This window comes from Muscardinus avellanarius, assembly GCF_963383645.1.
Source record: "Muscardinus avellanarius genome assembly, chromosome: 12".
In the NCBI taxonomy this organism is placed as follows: Eukaryota; Metazoa; Chordata; class Mammalia; order Rodentia; family Gliridae; genus Muscardinus; species Muscardinus avellanarius.
In genome coordinates, this window is record NC_137798.1 from 43,198,814 (window position 1) to 43,216,869 (window position 18,056).

Sequence of the window (18,056 nt, forward strand, 5' to 3'; positions counted from 1 at the left end):
TTTTTTGACTATTGGGAATTCAATTCAGGGCCTTGTACATACTAGAGAAATGTTGAATCATGAAGCTACATCCTCAGCCCCTCAAATTTTTTTATTTTATGAAGGCTCTTTAATTGTTCCCATTTATTTGTAATCATTGGCTAGGTTTTATCAACCTTACCTTGTAATGTTTCTATTTTTACTTGGCTTCATTTCCAAGGCTAAGCCTCAGGTTTAAGCTTACAGAGGCTGTCAGTACCTTTCCTACCTTTATTCTTTCTTTTTTTTTTTTTTTTTTTGGTGGTACTGGGGTGGAACCCAGAGGCCTTCTACCTTCGGGCTATACTCCAGATCTATTTTATATATTTATAAATATAAAAACAGGGTCTCACTAAGTTGCTAAGTTCTATATTTATAAATATAGAAACAGGGTCTCATTAAGTTGTTGAGAGCCTCACTAAGTAGCTGAGAGCCTCACTAAGTAGCTGAGGCTGGCTTCGAACCTGTACGATCCTCCTGTCTCAGCCTCCCAAGCACGGAGATTACAAGTGTGTACCACCACACCCGGCTACCTTTATTCTTTCTTCTACCCAATATTAATATCCCTAAGCACCAGGCCCTATCAAGTCATTTTTCTGCTAGAAATTTTGGGTGATGCTCAGGGGCTCACAGCCTAAGTGTAAATATCAGACACTCAAGGTGTATGATCTGGAGTAGCCTGCCATGAGGCTGACTACCTCCTTCTCTTCCTATGATTTGCTGAAGTTCAGGTGACACATTGAGGGAAGTGGGCTGGGGAAGGGAGGGAGACCCTGGGACCAGGTGGGGAAGGACCAGGGGACACTTATCCAGCCAAAGAACAGGGGTCTGACCATTGCCTTGTTAGAGCCCTTGCTATTTATTTATTTAGGCACCTAGAAAACTGCAAATCTGAATTCTTGTGTGAAAAATCTCCTAACTTAAAATTTTTGGCTATGAATCAGTATTTTGAAAAACTATGAATAGTTGAAAACTGTGTTTTTGGGCTGGATCAAGGACGCAGGCCACAGTAGCTGACTGCTACTCTCTGTTCATAGGGCTGCTTTAGACTGTGTGGGCCTGTGACTGGTTATCTATGCCTAGGCCTAGTGGAGTCTTTCTTGCCTGGAAATGGGACATTGAATTATAGTTCTAAAAAAATGTTAAAAATTGATCAACAGGGGGAGGAATTATCCCTGAGAAAAATTACTGCTTTAGAGGGTTTTCATGGTTTGGGTGAAAAGGTCAAAAGAGGGTTATAAAATTATTTACTCATTTTGCCCACTCGTGCTTCAGGGAGCACAGTGAGATTCTATCACTAGGAGCTTCGCTGAACTGAAATTTTATCAACAGAAACATTTCTCTTTCTCTCTCTCTCTCTCTCTCTCTCTCTCTCTTCTCTCTCTATATATATAATATGAGTTTATATATGAGTTTATATATACAAACCAACTTCATCTGTATTTTAATTTGATAGCACATAACTCAATATATATGAAACACACACGCAGACACGTAACTTTTGGGGGTTATTTTACAGATCACATTTGCCAAGATGTCCACCATCCCGAAGCACCTTGGACTGAAATACCGAGAAGAATCCTTTCTGTTTAAAGAGCTGGAGAAGCTTCGCCAGGAAACGAGAAAGGATTTCCTCCGCTTCAAGGAGAAGCTGGCCTCCAGGCCACTTGCAGCTGAAGACTGGGCCTCGGGCCTGCAGGTGCCCAGCCCGGCGGGGCCCGCGGGGTCGGGCCGGCGCAGGGCCCGCGCCTCCCTGCAGGGGGCGCCCGGGGGCGAGCCGCCCGCGCCCGCCGGGACCCGCGCCTTCTGCCCGCGGGACTTCTACCTGCGCAGCTCCGCGTTCCTGCGGCTCCGGCGCCGCCAGGAGCCGCCGGCCATCGCCGCGGGGGCCGGCACCGCCCGGCCCGTGGAGCTGCGGCCGCCGCCCGGCTGGCCCTCGCGGCCCCGGGTGCGCTCCGGCCCCGGCGCCCCCAGGCGCGCGGCGTCCCGGCGGGCGCTCCGCCCGGCCCCGGCGCGGGCGGCCGTCCCGGAGGAGGCGGCGGCCCCGGAGGCGCGCCGGCCCAAGGACAGGAAGGCCAGCTCCGTCTGCAGCGAGGACAGCGACCCCGAGGCCGGCGGGCGACGGCGCCGCGTGAGGATCCGCGCGCACGGCGCGGAGGAGGCGCGGGAGCCGGCGGCCGAGGCGCGGGAGGCGGCGCAGCCCGCCCCGCGGCCCGCGCGCGCCGTGCCCACCTCCATCGAGGAGATCATCGCCTCGCTGCAGTCCGAGGCCCAGCTGGCCGCCGACCGCACCATCAAAGAGCTCATACAGAGCATCCTGGGCCAGAACTACGACATCAAGATGGAAGTAGGTGGCCAGCGGGCGGTGGCGCCCCGCACGCGCGCGCTCGTGTTCGTCCTGGGTATCTTTATTCAGTGCGCGTAGGATGTATGTCGTCCACAAAGCACCGAGGTGGTACTCAGCTTTGTATCTTTAGTCGAGTCTTGAATTCCCCTTCAGGGTAGTGCGTCGTCGTGGTTGTCTTCTTCCTCTTCCTCCTCCTCTTCTTCCTCTTCCTCCTTCTCTTCCTCTTCCTCCTCCATTTTTCTTCCTCCTCCTCGTCTTCTTCCTCTTCCTCCTCCTCCTCCTCCTCCTCCTCCTCCTCCTCCTCCTCCTCCTCCTCCTCCTCCTCCTCCTCCTCCTCCTCTTCTTCTTCTTCTTCTTCTTCTTCTTCTTCTTCTTCTTCTTCTTCTTCTTCTTCTTCTTCTTCTTCCCCCTCCTCCTTCTCTTCCTCTTTTTCCCCTCTTCCTCCATTTTTCTTCCTTCTCCTCCTCCTCTTCTTCCTCTTCTTCGTCCTCCTTTTCTCCTCCTCCTTTCCTCTTCTTCTTCCTCCTCCTCCTCCTGCTGCTGCTGTCTGGTTCTCTAGTTGTTGTTGTTTTTCCTCCTCCTCCTCCTCCTCCTCCTCCTCCTCCTCCTCCTCCTCCTCCTCCTCCTTCTCCTCTTCCTCGTACTGGGGATGGAACCCAGGGGCTTTCTACCTCCGGGCTATATTCCCAGACCTATTTTATATTTTATTTGGAAACAGGGTCTCACTAAGTTGCTGAGATTTTATATTTTATTTGGAAACAGGGTCTCACTAAGTTGCTGAGAGCCTCACTAAGTAGCTGAGGCTGACTTCAAACTGTGCTATCCTCCTGTCTCAGCCTCCCAAGCACGGGAATTACAAGTGTGTGCCACCACTCATGGCATATCTTCTTTTTAAAGTGGAAGAAACTGGGAGATTATGCCAGAAACTGATAAAAAGGATATTAGCAGTCGAGTGCACGCTTGTAAGTCTAGTGCTTGGGAGGCTGAGACAGGAGGATGGCAGGTTTGCCGCCAACCTCAGCTACTGAGTGAGGCTCTCTGAAACTTAGACCCTGCTTCAGAATAAAAAATAGGGCTGGGAGTATAGGTTGGAAGTAAATTCTCCTGGGTTCAATCCCCAGTCCCCAATACCATAAAAAAAGGATATTAGCTCAAGACCTGAATAATGCATCACAAGTCACCTTCCCTTTCAAACACTTTGTGATTTATTTAGTGTAGAAATAACAAAATAGGCATTTTATATTAAAAAAACTCATTCTTTCTATTAGTTTAGCCTTATTAGCTGGACACGGTGATGCATGCTTGTAATCTCAGTACTTGGGAGGCTGAGACAGGAGTTTGAGGCCAGCCTCAGCTACCTAGTGAGGCCCTCTGTAACTTAATGAGTCCTTGTTTAAAACTAAAAAATAAGACTGCCTCTGGGTTCAATTCCCACTACCAAAAAAAACCCCACAACAACAACAACAACAACAACAACAACAACAACAAGTGAGTTATAGTAGAAGGGAATTTATATCCTTAGAAGGTCAATATTTAAGCCGGGCATGGTGGCACAGGCTTGTAATCCCAGCACTTGGGAGGCTGAGACAGGAGGACTGCATAGATTCGAAGCCAGCCTCAGCTACTTAGTGAGGCTCTCAGCAACTTAGTGAGAATCTGTTTCCAAATAAAATATAAAATAGATCTGGGAGTATAGACCAGAGGTAGAAGGCCCCTGGGTTCCACCCTCAGTAACACACACACACACACACACACACACACACACACACACACACGTCAATTTATTACTATTATGAAAATTAATTTATCGGAATTCTGTTTTCAGTAAAACAGTTCTCTTGGAGCATTTAAAATGTATTTCCTAGGCCTTTCCAATTATCGAGACTTACAAGTGCTTACCGTGGGCAAAGCCCTGTGGAATACTTTATGTGCATTTTTGTCCCGACAACAACCACATCAGGCCGAGAGATACCAGTGCTCTGGGTTTGGGTAAGAGGCCTTCTAGCTTTAGTGAGGCTAAGGAATTGGTGCACTGTTTTAACAACCAGTGCATGAGAGAGCTGGGGTTCTACTCAGGCAGTCTCACCCCAGAGACCAGGTTGGAATCCTGTCCAGGAAATCCATTTTTTGACTGTGATATATCTCCTGTAGAAAGCAAAGCTAGATAGGGTCATATTTATGTTGAAGATGTTTTGTTCATTATACTGGACTTTGCTCTGATGGGGACAATCAAGGCAAAAATAGTAAGAAGGGAACTTGAGCTCCACATTGAAAGAAGGGAAGAAATAAACAGACAGAGAGAGAGAGACAAAGAAAAGTCTTTTTTGAGAATGACACTGAGTATGACAGTGAGAGGAATGAAGATTCTGCTACTGCTCTTGACTGCAGCTCCACCTCTCTTATTAGTGTGCAGACTACTGCCACCATATTGTCTTTAAGATAGTGTCAGCCACCGAATACACTCTTGGCTGTGATTTAAGGATTGTGGTCTTCAAGGGAAACAAAGGCACATGTGAACTAGAGTGTTCGGTGTCATTTTTGACCTAACGTTTGTGGGCAGACTGTCACAAATGCTTTGAATTTGGACCATATGTATTCTTACTTCCTGAATAAGTCCAGGGGCCTATAAGAAAGAATACATTTTCGAAGAGCTCAAACAGAATTAGAGATATAAAGGAAGCATATCAAATAAAGAACGAATAATAGAACGGTAAATTCTGTTTTGCCAGAATTATTCATTTCTCCTTTATATCCTCTTTTTGCTGCTTCAGTTCCTTGAAATAAGAAGGGGAGGTGTCAGTGAAGAATCCAGACTTTCAGCACTGCCCAGCAATGAAGAGGCCATCTTTTCCACACATGTGGTGGGTTCCCTGGAGACCACGCAAGAAATAGCAATGAGATATTCTTATATCCTCCAGCCAGGTTACTGTCAACAAAAGCCTGGAAGAACTCCTCTTTTCCCACCCAACAGTAACAAGGAGGCTCCTACCCCTGGTGCCAACAGAGGCTGAATTTATTCCTACCTAGCAGTTATGAGGCAGTGCCTTTCCTACCACAAATTCCCCTCTTAGAGTAGGTTCAGAGGAAGCTATCTACAACAGAAAGTTAAAATATGATCCAGACACCAAATGAATTTCAAAGAAAAAGCATTCGTTTCAGTAGAAAATCATTCGTCGAGAACCAAGAACATCTCAACTGAAAAGAAAGGCAATCCATAGATGCCAACGTTAAAATGACAGAGATGTTAAAATTATATGACAGATTTTAAGCAGCTCTCAAGCTTAAGCAAGCAATTATGCACATACTTGAAACCAATGAAAAACAATAGAAAGTCTTAGCAGAGAAGTAGAAAGTCTCAAGAACCAAAGAAAAGAGTTGAAGCAGAAGAATATAATAATTGGAAGAAAAACTCAACAAGTGGGGTCAGCAGATGAATGGAGAGGCTAGAAAACAGAATCAGTGAATTTGAAGATTGAACAATACAACTCATCCCCAGTGGAAAAATCGGGAGACTATGAGAAAATAAAATAAAATAAATTAAAAAATAGCTGGGGAAGAAGAATGCTTGTAATCCCAGCATTTGGGAGGCTGAGACAGGAGCATTGAGGTCATGGACAGCCTCCGTTGCTTAGTGAGGCCCTTTGTAACTCAGTGAGGCCCTGTTTCAAATAAAGAATAAAAAATAGGGCTGGGGGGTATAGCTCGGAGGTAGAATGCCCCTGGTTTCCATCCCCAGCACTTCAAAAAAAAAAAAAAGTAAAAAAGAAAAAAGAAAAAGATAGGACCTCTGAACAACAAAAAGAACAACAAAAGATAAAACCTCAGTGTTATCACAGTCCTGGAAGGAAAGAAAAAAGAAGGCAAGACAGAGAAAGCATTCAAAGAAATAATGGCTGTAAACTTCCCAAGTTTGGAAAAAGCCCCAAACTTACAGATTCCAGAAGTTAAATGAATCCCAAACTGGAAAAAAAAAATCTCTTGCCAAAATATATGTTATAAGTTGAAAATAGAGGGAAACCAGGTTACCTACAGAGGAAACCAATTTTAATGACAGATTTCTTATCAGAAAACCATGTAGATCAGAAGTAGTTGGCACATTTTTCTAGTGCTAAAGAAAAGAACTGTCCACTCAGAATTCTGTTTCCCTGTGAAATTATCCCTTAGGAATCAAGGGGGTGGGGCGGTGAGTAAGACATTGTCAGATGAAGTCAAGTGAAGAGAATTTGTCTCTTGCAGTCCTACATTAAAAGAATGGCTAAAGGAAATGCTCTAAATAGGAAGGAAACAAAAGTATTTTTGCAGCACTGGGAAGGAAGAAAGAACACAATAAACAACTATGGGTATAGCCAATAGACACCTCTTGTGTTTTCTAGATTATATTTGATGGTTGATGGTAGAATTATGACACTGTTTGATATGGTTCTAAATTTATTTAGAGAAAACATTGTAGGTGTTTATAAATAGGGAAAGATGTAGGGACAAAGTGGAGATAGGGTTTTTATGTATTACTCTAACTGGGAAGTGATCATCTAGTAGACTATAAGAAGTTAGGTATATATAATTTATTACTTAGAGCAATTACTGGAAAATCTAAAGGGATTCATTAAAATACTATACATAAATCAAAACAGAATTCTAAAAACTGTTAAGCAATCTATAGCAAGGCAGGTAAAAGTCAATACAGAGAGAGAGAGAGGGAGAGAGAGAGAGAGAGAGAGAGAGAGAGAGAAAGGAGAGAGAGAGAGAAGTTGAATAACAAGAAGAAAATAAAATAGCAGGCTTAAATCCTAATACATCAGTAACTGAATTCAGTGTAAAGGTCTAAATATACCAGTTGAAAGACAGAGATTGGGTTAAATACATGACCCAACTTTGTATTGTCTAGAAGAACTCCTTTAAAATATGATGATGTAAAGCATTTGAAGGGGGGAATATAGCAAGCACACATTAACCAAGAGAAAGCAGAAGTTGCTATATAATATCAGGTAAAATAGTTTTCATAGCCAAAAAATGTATCAAAGGCACAGACCATATAATATGAGAAAGGGATCAATCCACCAAGAAGCCAGGCATGGTAGTGCACATTTGTAATCCCAGCATTTGGAGGCTGAGATAGGAGGATTGTGTTGTGGTTCATGGATAACCTCAGCTAGTAAGTAAGGCCCTTTGCAACTCAGTGAAACCCTGTTCCAAAATAAAAGAATATAAAAAATAGGATGGGGAGTCTAGCTTGGAGATAGAATGCCCCTGGGTTCCATCTCCACTACCATAAAACAAACAAACCCACAAAAAACACAAATCCACCAAGAAGACAAAGCAATCCTAAAGGTGTATGTACCAAATAACAAAATATATGAGGCAAGAACTGAAAGAAGAAACAAACAAATCCAGGATCATAGTTGAAGACTCTAATACTCCTCTTTCAATACTTGATAAATTAGACAATATCTCTAGAGATATAGAAGAGCACTACCATTGGCCACCAGGATCTAAACCACATATTTAGACTACTTCCATCAACAGCAAATGTAAATTTTTATCCACTGCTCATGAATCATACACAAAGATTGATGAAATAATGAAATTAATTTCAACAAATATGGAGGAATTAAACCACACCAAGTGTGTTCTCTGATTTCAGTGGAATCAAACTATAAATAACAGTGATAATAGAACAATCTTCAAATACCTGGAAACTAAACAATACAATTCTGAATATCCTATGAGTCAAAGAGGAAGTCTCAGGGAAATGAAAATAACATAATGAGTTAAAAATAATATAAATGAGCTAAAAAAATACAACAGAGCTGAGCGTGGTGGTGTATCCTTGTAATCCCAGTACTTGGGAGGCTGAGACAGGATGATCCTGGTTTTTGGCCAGCCTAAGCTACTTAGTGAGGGCCTCCACAACTTAGTGAGGCCCTGTTTCAAACTAAAGAATAAAAAAATTGAGCTGGAGGTGTAGCCCAGAGGTAGCATGCCCCTGGGTTCAATTCCCAGCACCACAAACAACAACAACAACAACAACAACAACAACAAAACAGGTAAAAACTTGTGGGCCACAGCTGAAGTGATGCTGAGAGGAAAATTTATAGCACTAGATGTGTACATTAGGATAAAGAACACATATTAGATCAATAATCTAACAGCAGAAACCTAATGTTATAACAGCTGGATCACTGAAATAAGGAACAATATATCGCCTTTTATTTATTATTTTGTGGTACTGGGGGTGGGACAATATATCTCCTTTTAAGAAAAGTATACTTGAAGCCATTTGATCCCAGAAAATTTTATTGTATTTAGTGATAGATTCTAAAATTTATGTGGATAGACAAAGGGAATAGAATAGCTAAAACAACTTCAACCTCAAAAAAGAATAAAATGATAGTTATTAGTGTACTGTATTTCAAGATTTATATAGGTACAGTAATCAAGACTGTGGTTTTGGTGGCAAGACAGATACATGGGTGTGGAACACAGAAGTAGATCCACACAACTAGTTGGACGAAGGTGCGGAAGCAATTCAGGGGAAGAGGAATAGCCTTTTCAGCAGTCATGAAAAAAGTGGACATCCACAGGCAAAAAAGTGAACGTCTATTGACATATGATACCTTCTACAAAAAGGAGTTAATATGAATCATGGACTTAAATGAAACAATTGAAAAAAAAAAAAAAACCATAGGAGAACAGCTTCTGGATCCAGGGCATGAACGTCTATTGACATATGATACCTTCTACAAAAAGGAGTTAATATGAATCATGGACTTAAATGAAACAATTGGAAAAAAAAAGAAAACCATAGGAGAACAGCTTCTGGATCCAGGGCGATGCAAAGAGTACTTAGATTTGACACTAAAAGCAAGATCCATAGGGGGAAAATTGAAAATTTGGATTCTACCTAATTTTTTTTTCTCTACAAAAGATCCTGTTAAAGAGACTGAAAAGACAAGCTGCAGGTTGGGAGGAAATATTTGCAAACCATATTTCTAGCAAATGACTGATATTTAAAGTTTATAAAGAACTTTAAAAACTTAATAGTAAACTACCCAAGTAGAAAACAGGCAAAAGGGATGAGCACACATTTTTCCAAAGAGGATATACAGATCACAAATGAGTCTATGAAAAGATGTTCAATGTCCTTCACCATTAAGAAAATGCAAAATAAATCTCTAATGAGATTATCACTGCACACACGTCAGAATACCTAAGATAAAAACAAGTGGCAATGCCATTCTCTGCCAAGGATTCAGAAATACTGAATATGGTGGGAATATAAAATGCTATGACAAAGCTAGAAGTGGCAATAACCACTAGTAATCCTAGTACTTGGGAGGACGAGACAGGAGGATCACATGTTCAAGGATAGCCGCAGCAAGTAGTGAGACTCTCAGCAACTTAGCGAGACCCTTTTTCAAAACAAAACGAAACAAAAGCCGGGCGTGGTGGCGCACGCTTGCAATCCCAGCATTCGGGACTGAGACTGGAGGATCACGGTTCGGGGACAACCTCAGCTACTTAGTGAGGCCCTCTGCAACAACTCAATGATACCCAGTTTCAAAATAAAGAATAAAAAATAGGGCAGGGGGTGTAGCTTGGAGGTCGAATGCCCCTGGGTTCCACCCCCAGACCCGTGAAAAATAAAATAAAATAAAAAACAAAACAAAACCTTGCTGTCGGTACCTTGCAGGTAGAAAGCCCCTGAGTTCAACTCCTAGTACCTCAAACAAAACAAAACAAAATGCTATGGACACTTTGGAAAACAGGTGTGGTGGTGAATACCTATAATACCAGTACTTGGAAGGATGAGATAGGATTTCAAGAGGCCTGCCTCCACACCTTAGTGAGACCCTTACCAACTTAGGCTCTGTTTCAAAATAAAATAAATAAATAAAAAGGGTGTAGAGTGTAGCTCAGAGGTGGAACGCCCCTTGGTTCAATCTGCAGGATACAAACAAACAAACAAACAAACAACAAACAATAAACAAACTGTAAGCCTGCTAGCACCAGGCGACTCAGCAATTGCGCTCCTGGAGATTTACTGAAGAGAAAGGAAAATGTTCACACAAAAATCTGAGACAAATGCATATACTAACTTTACTAATAATAACCCTAAGCTGGAAACAACCCACATGTCCTTCAAGAAACAGCAGCAAAAAGAAATGAAATAACTTGGATGAGTCTCCACAGAATTTTTCTGAGGCAAAAGGAGCAGTATCCAAAAGTTCCGTACCGCGTGGTTCTGTTTTCACAGTAATCTTGAAATGGCAGGATTACAGGAATGTAGAACAGATTTGTGGTTGGCACCAACTGAGGTTGGACTTGAGGTGGAGGAAGTGCGAGTGGGAAGTATGTGTGGCTTTAAAGGGCAACATAAAAAAAATCCTGTGGTGTTGTAAATGTTTTTGTATCTGGATTATATCATTGTTGATATCCTTGTTGGAGACTGTATTAAGATCTTGCACAATTTTACCATAGGAAAAACTGGTAAAATGCACACCATAGCTCTTTGTATTTTACATTTATTTATTTTATTTTTTGTTGCACAAGGGGTTGAACTCAGAGGTATTCTCCCTTAGAGCTATAGCCCCAGCCCAATTTTATTTCTTTTTTTTTTTGTGTGTGGTACTGGGGTTCCTGGGAGCCCTTCTACCTCCGGGCTACACTCCCAGACCTATGTTTTATATTTTTATTAGGAAACAGGGTCTCTTAAGCCAGCGTGGCTGGCTTTGAACCTGCGCGATCCTCCTGTCTCCGCCTTCCAAGCGTGGGGATTACAAGTGTGCGCCACCACACCCGGCGCAATCTTATTTCTTATTTGAAAACGGGGTCTCACTAGGTTGATGAGAGCCTCACTGTTTACTAAGGCTGTCCTCAAATTTGCGATCCTCCTGTCTCAGTCTCTCAAGTACTGGGATTACAGGTGTGCACCACCATGCCTGACTTGCTTTTATTTTTTGAGATGGGGGACTCACTATGTTCCTTAGGCTGAGTAAAATTTGTGTTGCCCAAACGTGTAGACTGATATGATCCTCTTGCTTCAGTCTCCCAAGCAGATAGGACTACAGGTGCACACCCAGCTTATGCTAGTACAAATGATATAGTGATTAAGAAGTTCCCGATTATTAACAAATTAACTTACAGTTTTCTTTTTTGTGAAGTTTTAAAGCGTCTCACATTTGGATGCTCTCAGTAATACAAAATTTTCTGTACTTCTCATTTTTACAAATGAAAAAATATGATATTTATATTAGTTCTTGCATGAAGAGTCTATTCTTTAGTATGATTATAGCCACGATTTTGAATCACGCTAGAAGTTATTTTCTCAAACTTATTCTTTCTTGGGTACAAGTGTGGTTAATTTTTGTAAGATTTTTTTTTTTTTAAAGATTGGGATGTAGTGTTGAACAGTGAAGTGTAAATTTGCTGTAGAATCCAAATGTACTCATCTTCTGTTTTGGCTAATGCAGATGAGATGCAACAATGATTCTTTCTATTGCTTATTTGTGTCATCAAATTTTTCATTTAGAATCTAAAGGGCAAAGGCCAGGCACATCTGCATCTTGAAAGTGGTCCATTTTCATACACACCAGGGGTTAAGCAAGATCTGGACATGTGAGGTAAAGTGAAGAATTTAAAAATATTGTGAACAGTAACTGCTTTTTCTGTCTATTTCAAGTACAGTTATTTGGATATTTAGGATAAGTCATCTTTTCACTACTTTGTGGATTGTTATTTAAAACAGCTCAGTTTCATTTTTATTTCATAATGTAGATCTTAATGCTTTTAAATGTTAAGGACTTATCCAGGGCCTTAGCATTTCCTTGAGTGGGAGGTGAGGTGACACTAGCTGGATAGTAATAAAAATCCCGCACCAATTGCCAGCTTAACACTGTAGAGTGTTAGTCGACTTTCAGGGCAATTTTTATGATACCTTTAAGTCATGATTTTCCTTTGTCTCGTGTAAAACAAAAGAGGAAAGAGCTTATATAATTTAAAACAGTTGTTCCACATATAAAAGTTGTTGTCAGGGCTTAGACTAATATGGCTTCCTTGACGGTAACTTGAATCATCTAACTATCCCAGTTAGGTTACACACTTATTGTATATGGGAAGCTGTTTATTTTTCTTTTTTTGCTGAAAAGTACAGTATTTGGTTGTGATTGAAGGCAGCCATTCTGTAGCTCTGAACAGCCTGCAGCTAGGCAGCTGTATTCTTTACAGTGTTTGTTTTAAAGCAGAATAGGTAAACATGTGGGTTTTAAGGATGGGTAGATAAACAGTTTTGACAATAATATCAAAATCTTGAGAACTAGCCAACCACAATCATGTTTAAGCATCTCTTATCCCAAATGAAAACAGTGGAGTAGACTGTACAGCATATTTTCTAGTTATGTGGGATATATGTTTTGTTTTAAGAGGAATTATTCTTTTATAAGAGCCTTAGTCCATTCCAGAATATGCGGAATCTTGGTATTACCATAGTAGAGAGGGATGGCTTGACAAAATTAACCACATTTATTTTCTTGAGTTTTTATGATCATGGTAGGAAAAAGGTGAATTTCTTAGTCTATTGCATCAAAGCTAAAAAATAGTTCTTATTTAATACTTTTTTCCTTTGGCATATTTTACTTTGTTTTCATATGGAAAAGAATTTTCAGAGCTCTGGTGATAGATTTTCCTATAGCCAGGCAGCCTTCCTTCCTTCATTTCCCCTCTTTCTTCTCTTCTCCCTTTCTCCTCTTTTTTGTGGTACTAAGGATTGAACCCAGGGGTTTTCTACTTCTGAGCTATACCCCAGCACTGTTTTAAATTTTTACTTTGAAACAGAGTCTCCCTAAGCTACTGTGTGTTGGCCTCAACCTGAAATTTTTTTCTCAGCCACCTAAGTACTGAGATTATAGGCATGTGCCACCACTTTCTGCTCCCCTATAATATTTCTTACCCTGGTTCTCCTCTAAAATTGAGTTGGAAGGGTCTATGTATATATGTATATATGTACACACATATATAAACCTGTCTAAATTCTTAGTACAAATATGTACACACACACACAGCAGAGGGTACATGCGTATGCACGCACACATACACACTTTATAAATAATGAAACTAAGACCCAATGAGAGAAAGTGATGTTGCAAGGCCATGCAGCTAATTAACGTATTTGGGACTAGAACCATACAGTTCTTTTGACAGCCAGCCCAGAAGTTTTCTTTTTCCCATCTTTCCTTCCTTTTTCCCTCCCTACCTGAGACCTAGAGCTCATATATCCAGAATTGTTTCTCCCCATGAGCTCTCTGCTTTCAAATCTCTGCATTAGTGGGAGGAACCCTTGTGCTTTCCTGTGTTGGGATGGCCCCATGGACTCTTGCTTGGAGTCTTGGAGCTTCTGAGCCCAGCACACATGGGCCAGCAGAAAGTCCTAAAAAACCAAGGGGTTTGCTCACTGAGTCTGTAATGTTGGTAAAGGCGGTGGGTGTGGGATGGGACTCGAGCCGGGCACCTAAGATGCCGCACTTAGTCACTGAAGTGAAAGGAGGCAGGTGGGGCAAATGCAGTGATGACATTATAAGTTGGTCATAGGACCACTCATCAGTAACATTCGGTCAAAATCCACCGGCTCTGACAAACTAGAGAGTGCTACTGTGAATATAAGATAAAACCTCCTTTATCTTTCATCTCTCATGTCATAAAAAGGCCAAATAGTAGACTGGCCTGATTTTCCTTAATCTTACCAGCCTTATATTTTTTGGAAATCTTTGAACTACTCTCAGAAGTGAATATACAGAAGTGCTTTCTCTTCTTGGCCCAATGGTATAGGGTTGAAAGTCCACTTCCCACGTTTACTGGGAAGAAGAAAGTGTTGCTATGACTTACTTAAAATCTTATTACTTTTGGTGAGTTAGGACTTTGTTGATAATTCTCAGCTTTGAGAGAATTGGGTGTGTCACTCATCTCACCAGGAATTCTCAAAAGCCAGAAGGAGAAGTCAATGCTTTGGATATTATTAGAGCAGGTTACAGGATTGCCAGGTTCATGAGGCCAACTATACATTGGCACACTGGCCATCAGATTTATTCCATCCTGGCAATAAGCAAAATACCTTGCACCCTCCAACCCTCCCCTACCTTTTAAAAAAGTAGTCTATCTTTTCTGTAGCCCTCACAGATAATACAATCAATAAAATTCCTGTCCTTTGCTTGGCTTACTACAAATTTATTAGGCACACAGGAGCAGATTATAATAAAGCCAGACCTCATCATTTCAGCCAAATTTCCCCTCAAGAACATCTCAAGTCGCAAGCTCTTCATCTCTTAATCATTGGAAATGGGGTTATGAAGAAATGAAAGATTGAGACAGCTGTGACATTTTCCATTGTTCTGCTTTCATTATGCTTTGAGACCTGCCTCCTTGTACAGTCTTTGACAATCAGTTATTACTCTGGAAAGTGATTATTAAACAGTTTACTGAATAATGGCTTCTTATGCATGACTGTTCTGTTGCTCTTTAGGGTTAAGTAAAAAGGCTTATTAAATATCCATTTACAATGGGATCTTTGCAAATGCTAAATGGAATGCATAATTCATATAGACCGTCAGTTGTACAAAGCCAAATCAGTTTAACCAAATATCAGGTTACAAGGAAATAAGGAGTAGATGGCAGTCCCAGTAGGACTTGTTATGGTTACCTAATGGGTACAGATAATCAGAAACCCCCAAGTAATAACGACAAGATGCAAATTGCTGCTTAGACAAGATGGAAGTTTATTTCTCTCTTGTAAAAAAAAGGTCCTGTAAACAGTTAGTGAGGGATAAATATGGTATGGAGTCAGGGATCCAGCATCTTGCCATTTGATTGTTCCACTGACTGTGATCTCATTCCCAAGGTCACCTCAATATGGCCGCAGAGCTATCAAATCCATATTCTAGCCAGCAGGGAAGCATTAAGTAAGGAAAGCACATGCCTGAGGTCTCCTGTTACTTTGGCTTACATTTAGTTAGCTGGAGTTTTGCCACATGGCCACATCTAGTTAAAAAGGAGAATGACTAATGAAGGCTCTTTTTGGGATCCATGTGCCAAAGTTCATATTCTATTACTATGGAAGAGGGTAAAAGAGATACTGGTATGGTTTCCATAGGTGATGTATCTTTTGTAGACACTGCTGTGGCTCAAAGAGTTACTTACTCTTCCACAGAGACTTATTGAGCACCTATAATAGCACTATGCTAGTTGTAATGTTGAAATTGAGTTGGGGGTCGTGAAGGAGGCAAACACTAGCCAAGTTATTGAAGGCCTCTAATTAAACTGGAACCTTCGGGCGAGGTCGGCCGACTGTAGGGGAAGGGACTGATGACTGAGTGGTCAGCAGAGTCAGTCAGCAGAGTCACAGTCAGTCGGTGGAGTGACACGGCAGAGAGGAAGTGAGGGGATTTATGTAGCCAAGGTCGTGGGGTGGAGCTAGCGGCATGGGAATGCCAGTCCTCTTGTGACATCTGGAGTCTCGCTATGTCTGGAGTCTGCCCCGCGATGTCGGGAGTCTCGCAGCATCTCTGCTCTGGCTTATGGGATTCCACCTCCCAATTGTCATTTTACTGTAGTCAAAATTATATAGATTGACAACAACATTTTAAAACCTATTTGTTAATGAAACATTTGTTATTCCTATGTTTCACATGTCACTGCTATTTCCATTATGTTAGATTCTGGGTTTACAAAATGAATTTCATATATCCTCTGTACATATTTGTATGAAACTGCTACCATGCAGAATGAGACAGGTGTTGTTTTGGTGACTCAACTATTCTGGCAGAGTTGTCACAATTGATACAGTAGTTGCATTACTAGATAATAAAGTTGAGGTTATATTAGGGAAACATTTTATGTTTAAGTACATATGTGGAATTAGATTCTGGCTTCATATATTTATAATGAATATACTGATAATGAAAAAAATATATATATACCCCCAATGAAAGTCTTTTAGAATATGTGGGAATTATGCAGGATGCAGTCATTTCTTTGTTTGTGGGACTGTCTTCTGATCTGTGGGATGTCTGCTGTTTCCCCTGGCCCTCCTTACCTACTAAGTACCAGTAGCACTTTCCCACTGTGGCAACTAGAAATGTTGCACCCCCATGTCAATGATTTCTAAATGTCTCTAGGGGGTAGTACCATCCCTGCTGAGGGTCCTTGATGTGAGAATATTACCCATAGTAAGGACTTTGGATTCCACTCTGAGTGACATAGGAAGACTTTGGAGGGTTTTGAGAAGGGCCACAGCATGATCTGACCTTATTTCAAAAGGATCATCTGATTACTGTGTGAACACAAAACTAGAGATGGAAAGTGGTGAAGGAAGGAGAACCATTGCCTACTGCAGTAATACATGTGAGATGATGGTGGCTTGAGCCAACTATGGAGTGTGGTAGAGAAGGATGTGAGAAATAGTCTGATTCCGCATATACTTTGAAGGTTGCCTGTGTTTTGAGAGAGAGAGAGAGAAGGAAGAAGAGGAGGAGGAGGGAGAGAAGAAGAGAGAAGAGGAGAGGAAAGAGGAGAGGAGAGGGAGATAGGGGAATGGTGTGTGTGTGTGTGTGTGTGTGTGTGTGTGTGTGTGTGTGTTAAATAAACTGGTGGAGTTATATTTTGACCAAGGGTGGAACCAGTTTTGGGGTTGCTTTTGAACATGTTAAGTTTGAGCTGCCTACACTTTCAGATAGAGATGTTAAGTAGACGGTTATTCTAGGGTGTAGGTATAAGGTTAGGGTTAAAGAAACTGGGAATCATCAATGATCAGATGGTAATTGAATTCATGAAATTGGAAGAGGTAACCAAGGGGATAAATGTAGCTAAAAAGGAGAAGAGATCTAAGGTCTTTAAGAGTTAATGGGCAGAGTGAAATGAAATGAACAAAAGAAATAGCCTGACATAGGATGAAAACTGGGAGAATATGTGCAGTATTTTGGAAACCATGTAAAGAATATATTTCTGGAAGGATGCAATAACTATGTCAAATTCTGCTAAGATGAAAACTATACATTTAATATATACACATAAACAAACCTCATCTTATAGATTTTATTACTCTCATGAATTTGGATATCTTTTCTATTTACATTTTCAAATTGTTTATTACCCTATTGGTTTTAATATATTCCTCATATATCCAATAAAGTCTTTGAACTCTTTTATTTTATTCGTGTGTGTGTGTGTGTGTGTGTGTGTATGTGTGTGTGTGTGTGTATGTGTGTGTGTGGTGCTGGGGATTAAAGCCAGCGGCATTTTACCTTTGAGTTACATCTCTAGCCCTCTTTTAATTTTTATTTGGAAACAGGGTCTTACTAAGTTGCTGACAGCCTCACTAATTTGCTGAGGCTGGCTTTAAACTTGTGATCCTTCTGTCTCAGCCTCCCAAATACTGGGATAACAGGTGTGCACGAACACACCTGGCCTGATTTTATTTTTGACTTTAAAACAAAGGCTTCTACAGTTTTATCACTGAATATTCTATTATGAGTATGAGTATAGATATTCTCTGTAAGTTCACTTTCTTAGCTTGCTAAGATTTTCATTATGAATAACTGATGAATTTGTTGAATATATCTCTCTTTAGTCAGTCTGTTAGCCAATCTGAATAATCTTGAACTATGAAGAAATATTCTTGGTTTTATTACAGAATGTTTCTATACAA

At 41.0% G+C, this 18,056-nt stretch overlaps 1 protein-coding gene across 1 annotated transcript in view; it reads left to right on the forward strand.

Moving 5' to 3' along the window:
* Positions 1-1,552: 1,552 nt before the first annotated feature.
* Positions 1,553-18,056, forward strand: part of TTC6 (tetratricopeptide repeat domain 6) — a gene marked incomplete at both ends in the record, with an annotated part of 184,150 nt that continues 167,646 nt past the window's right edge. The window contains one exon of the mRNA XM_080707135.1: positions 1,553-2,365. Within this exon, the coding sequence (XP_080563261.1) occupies positions 1,553-2,365 (813 nt within the window). The remainder of the gene's footprint in view (positions 2,366-18,056) is intronic.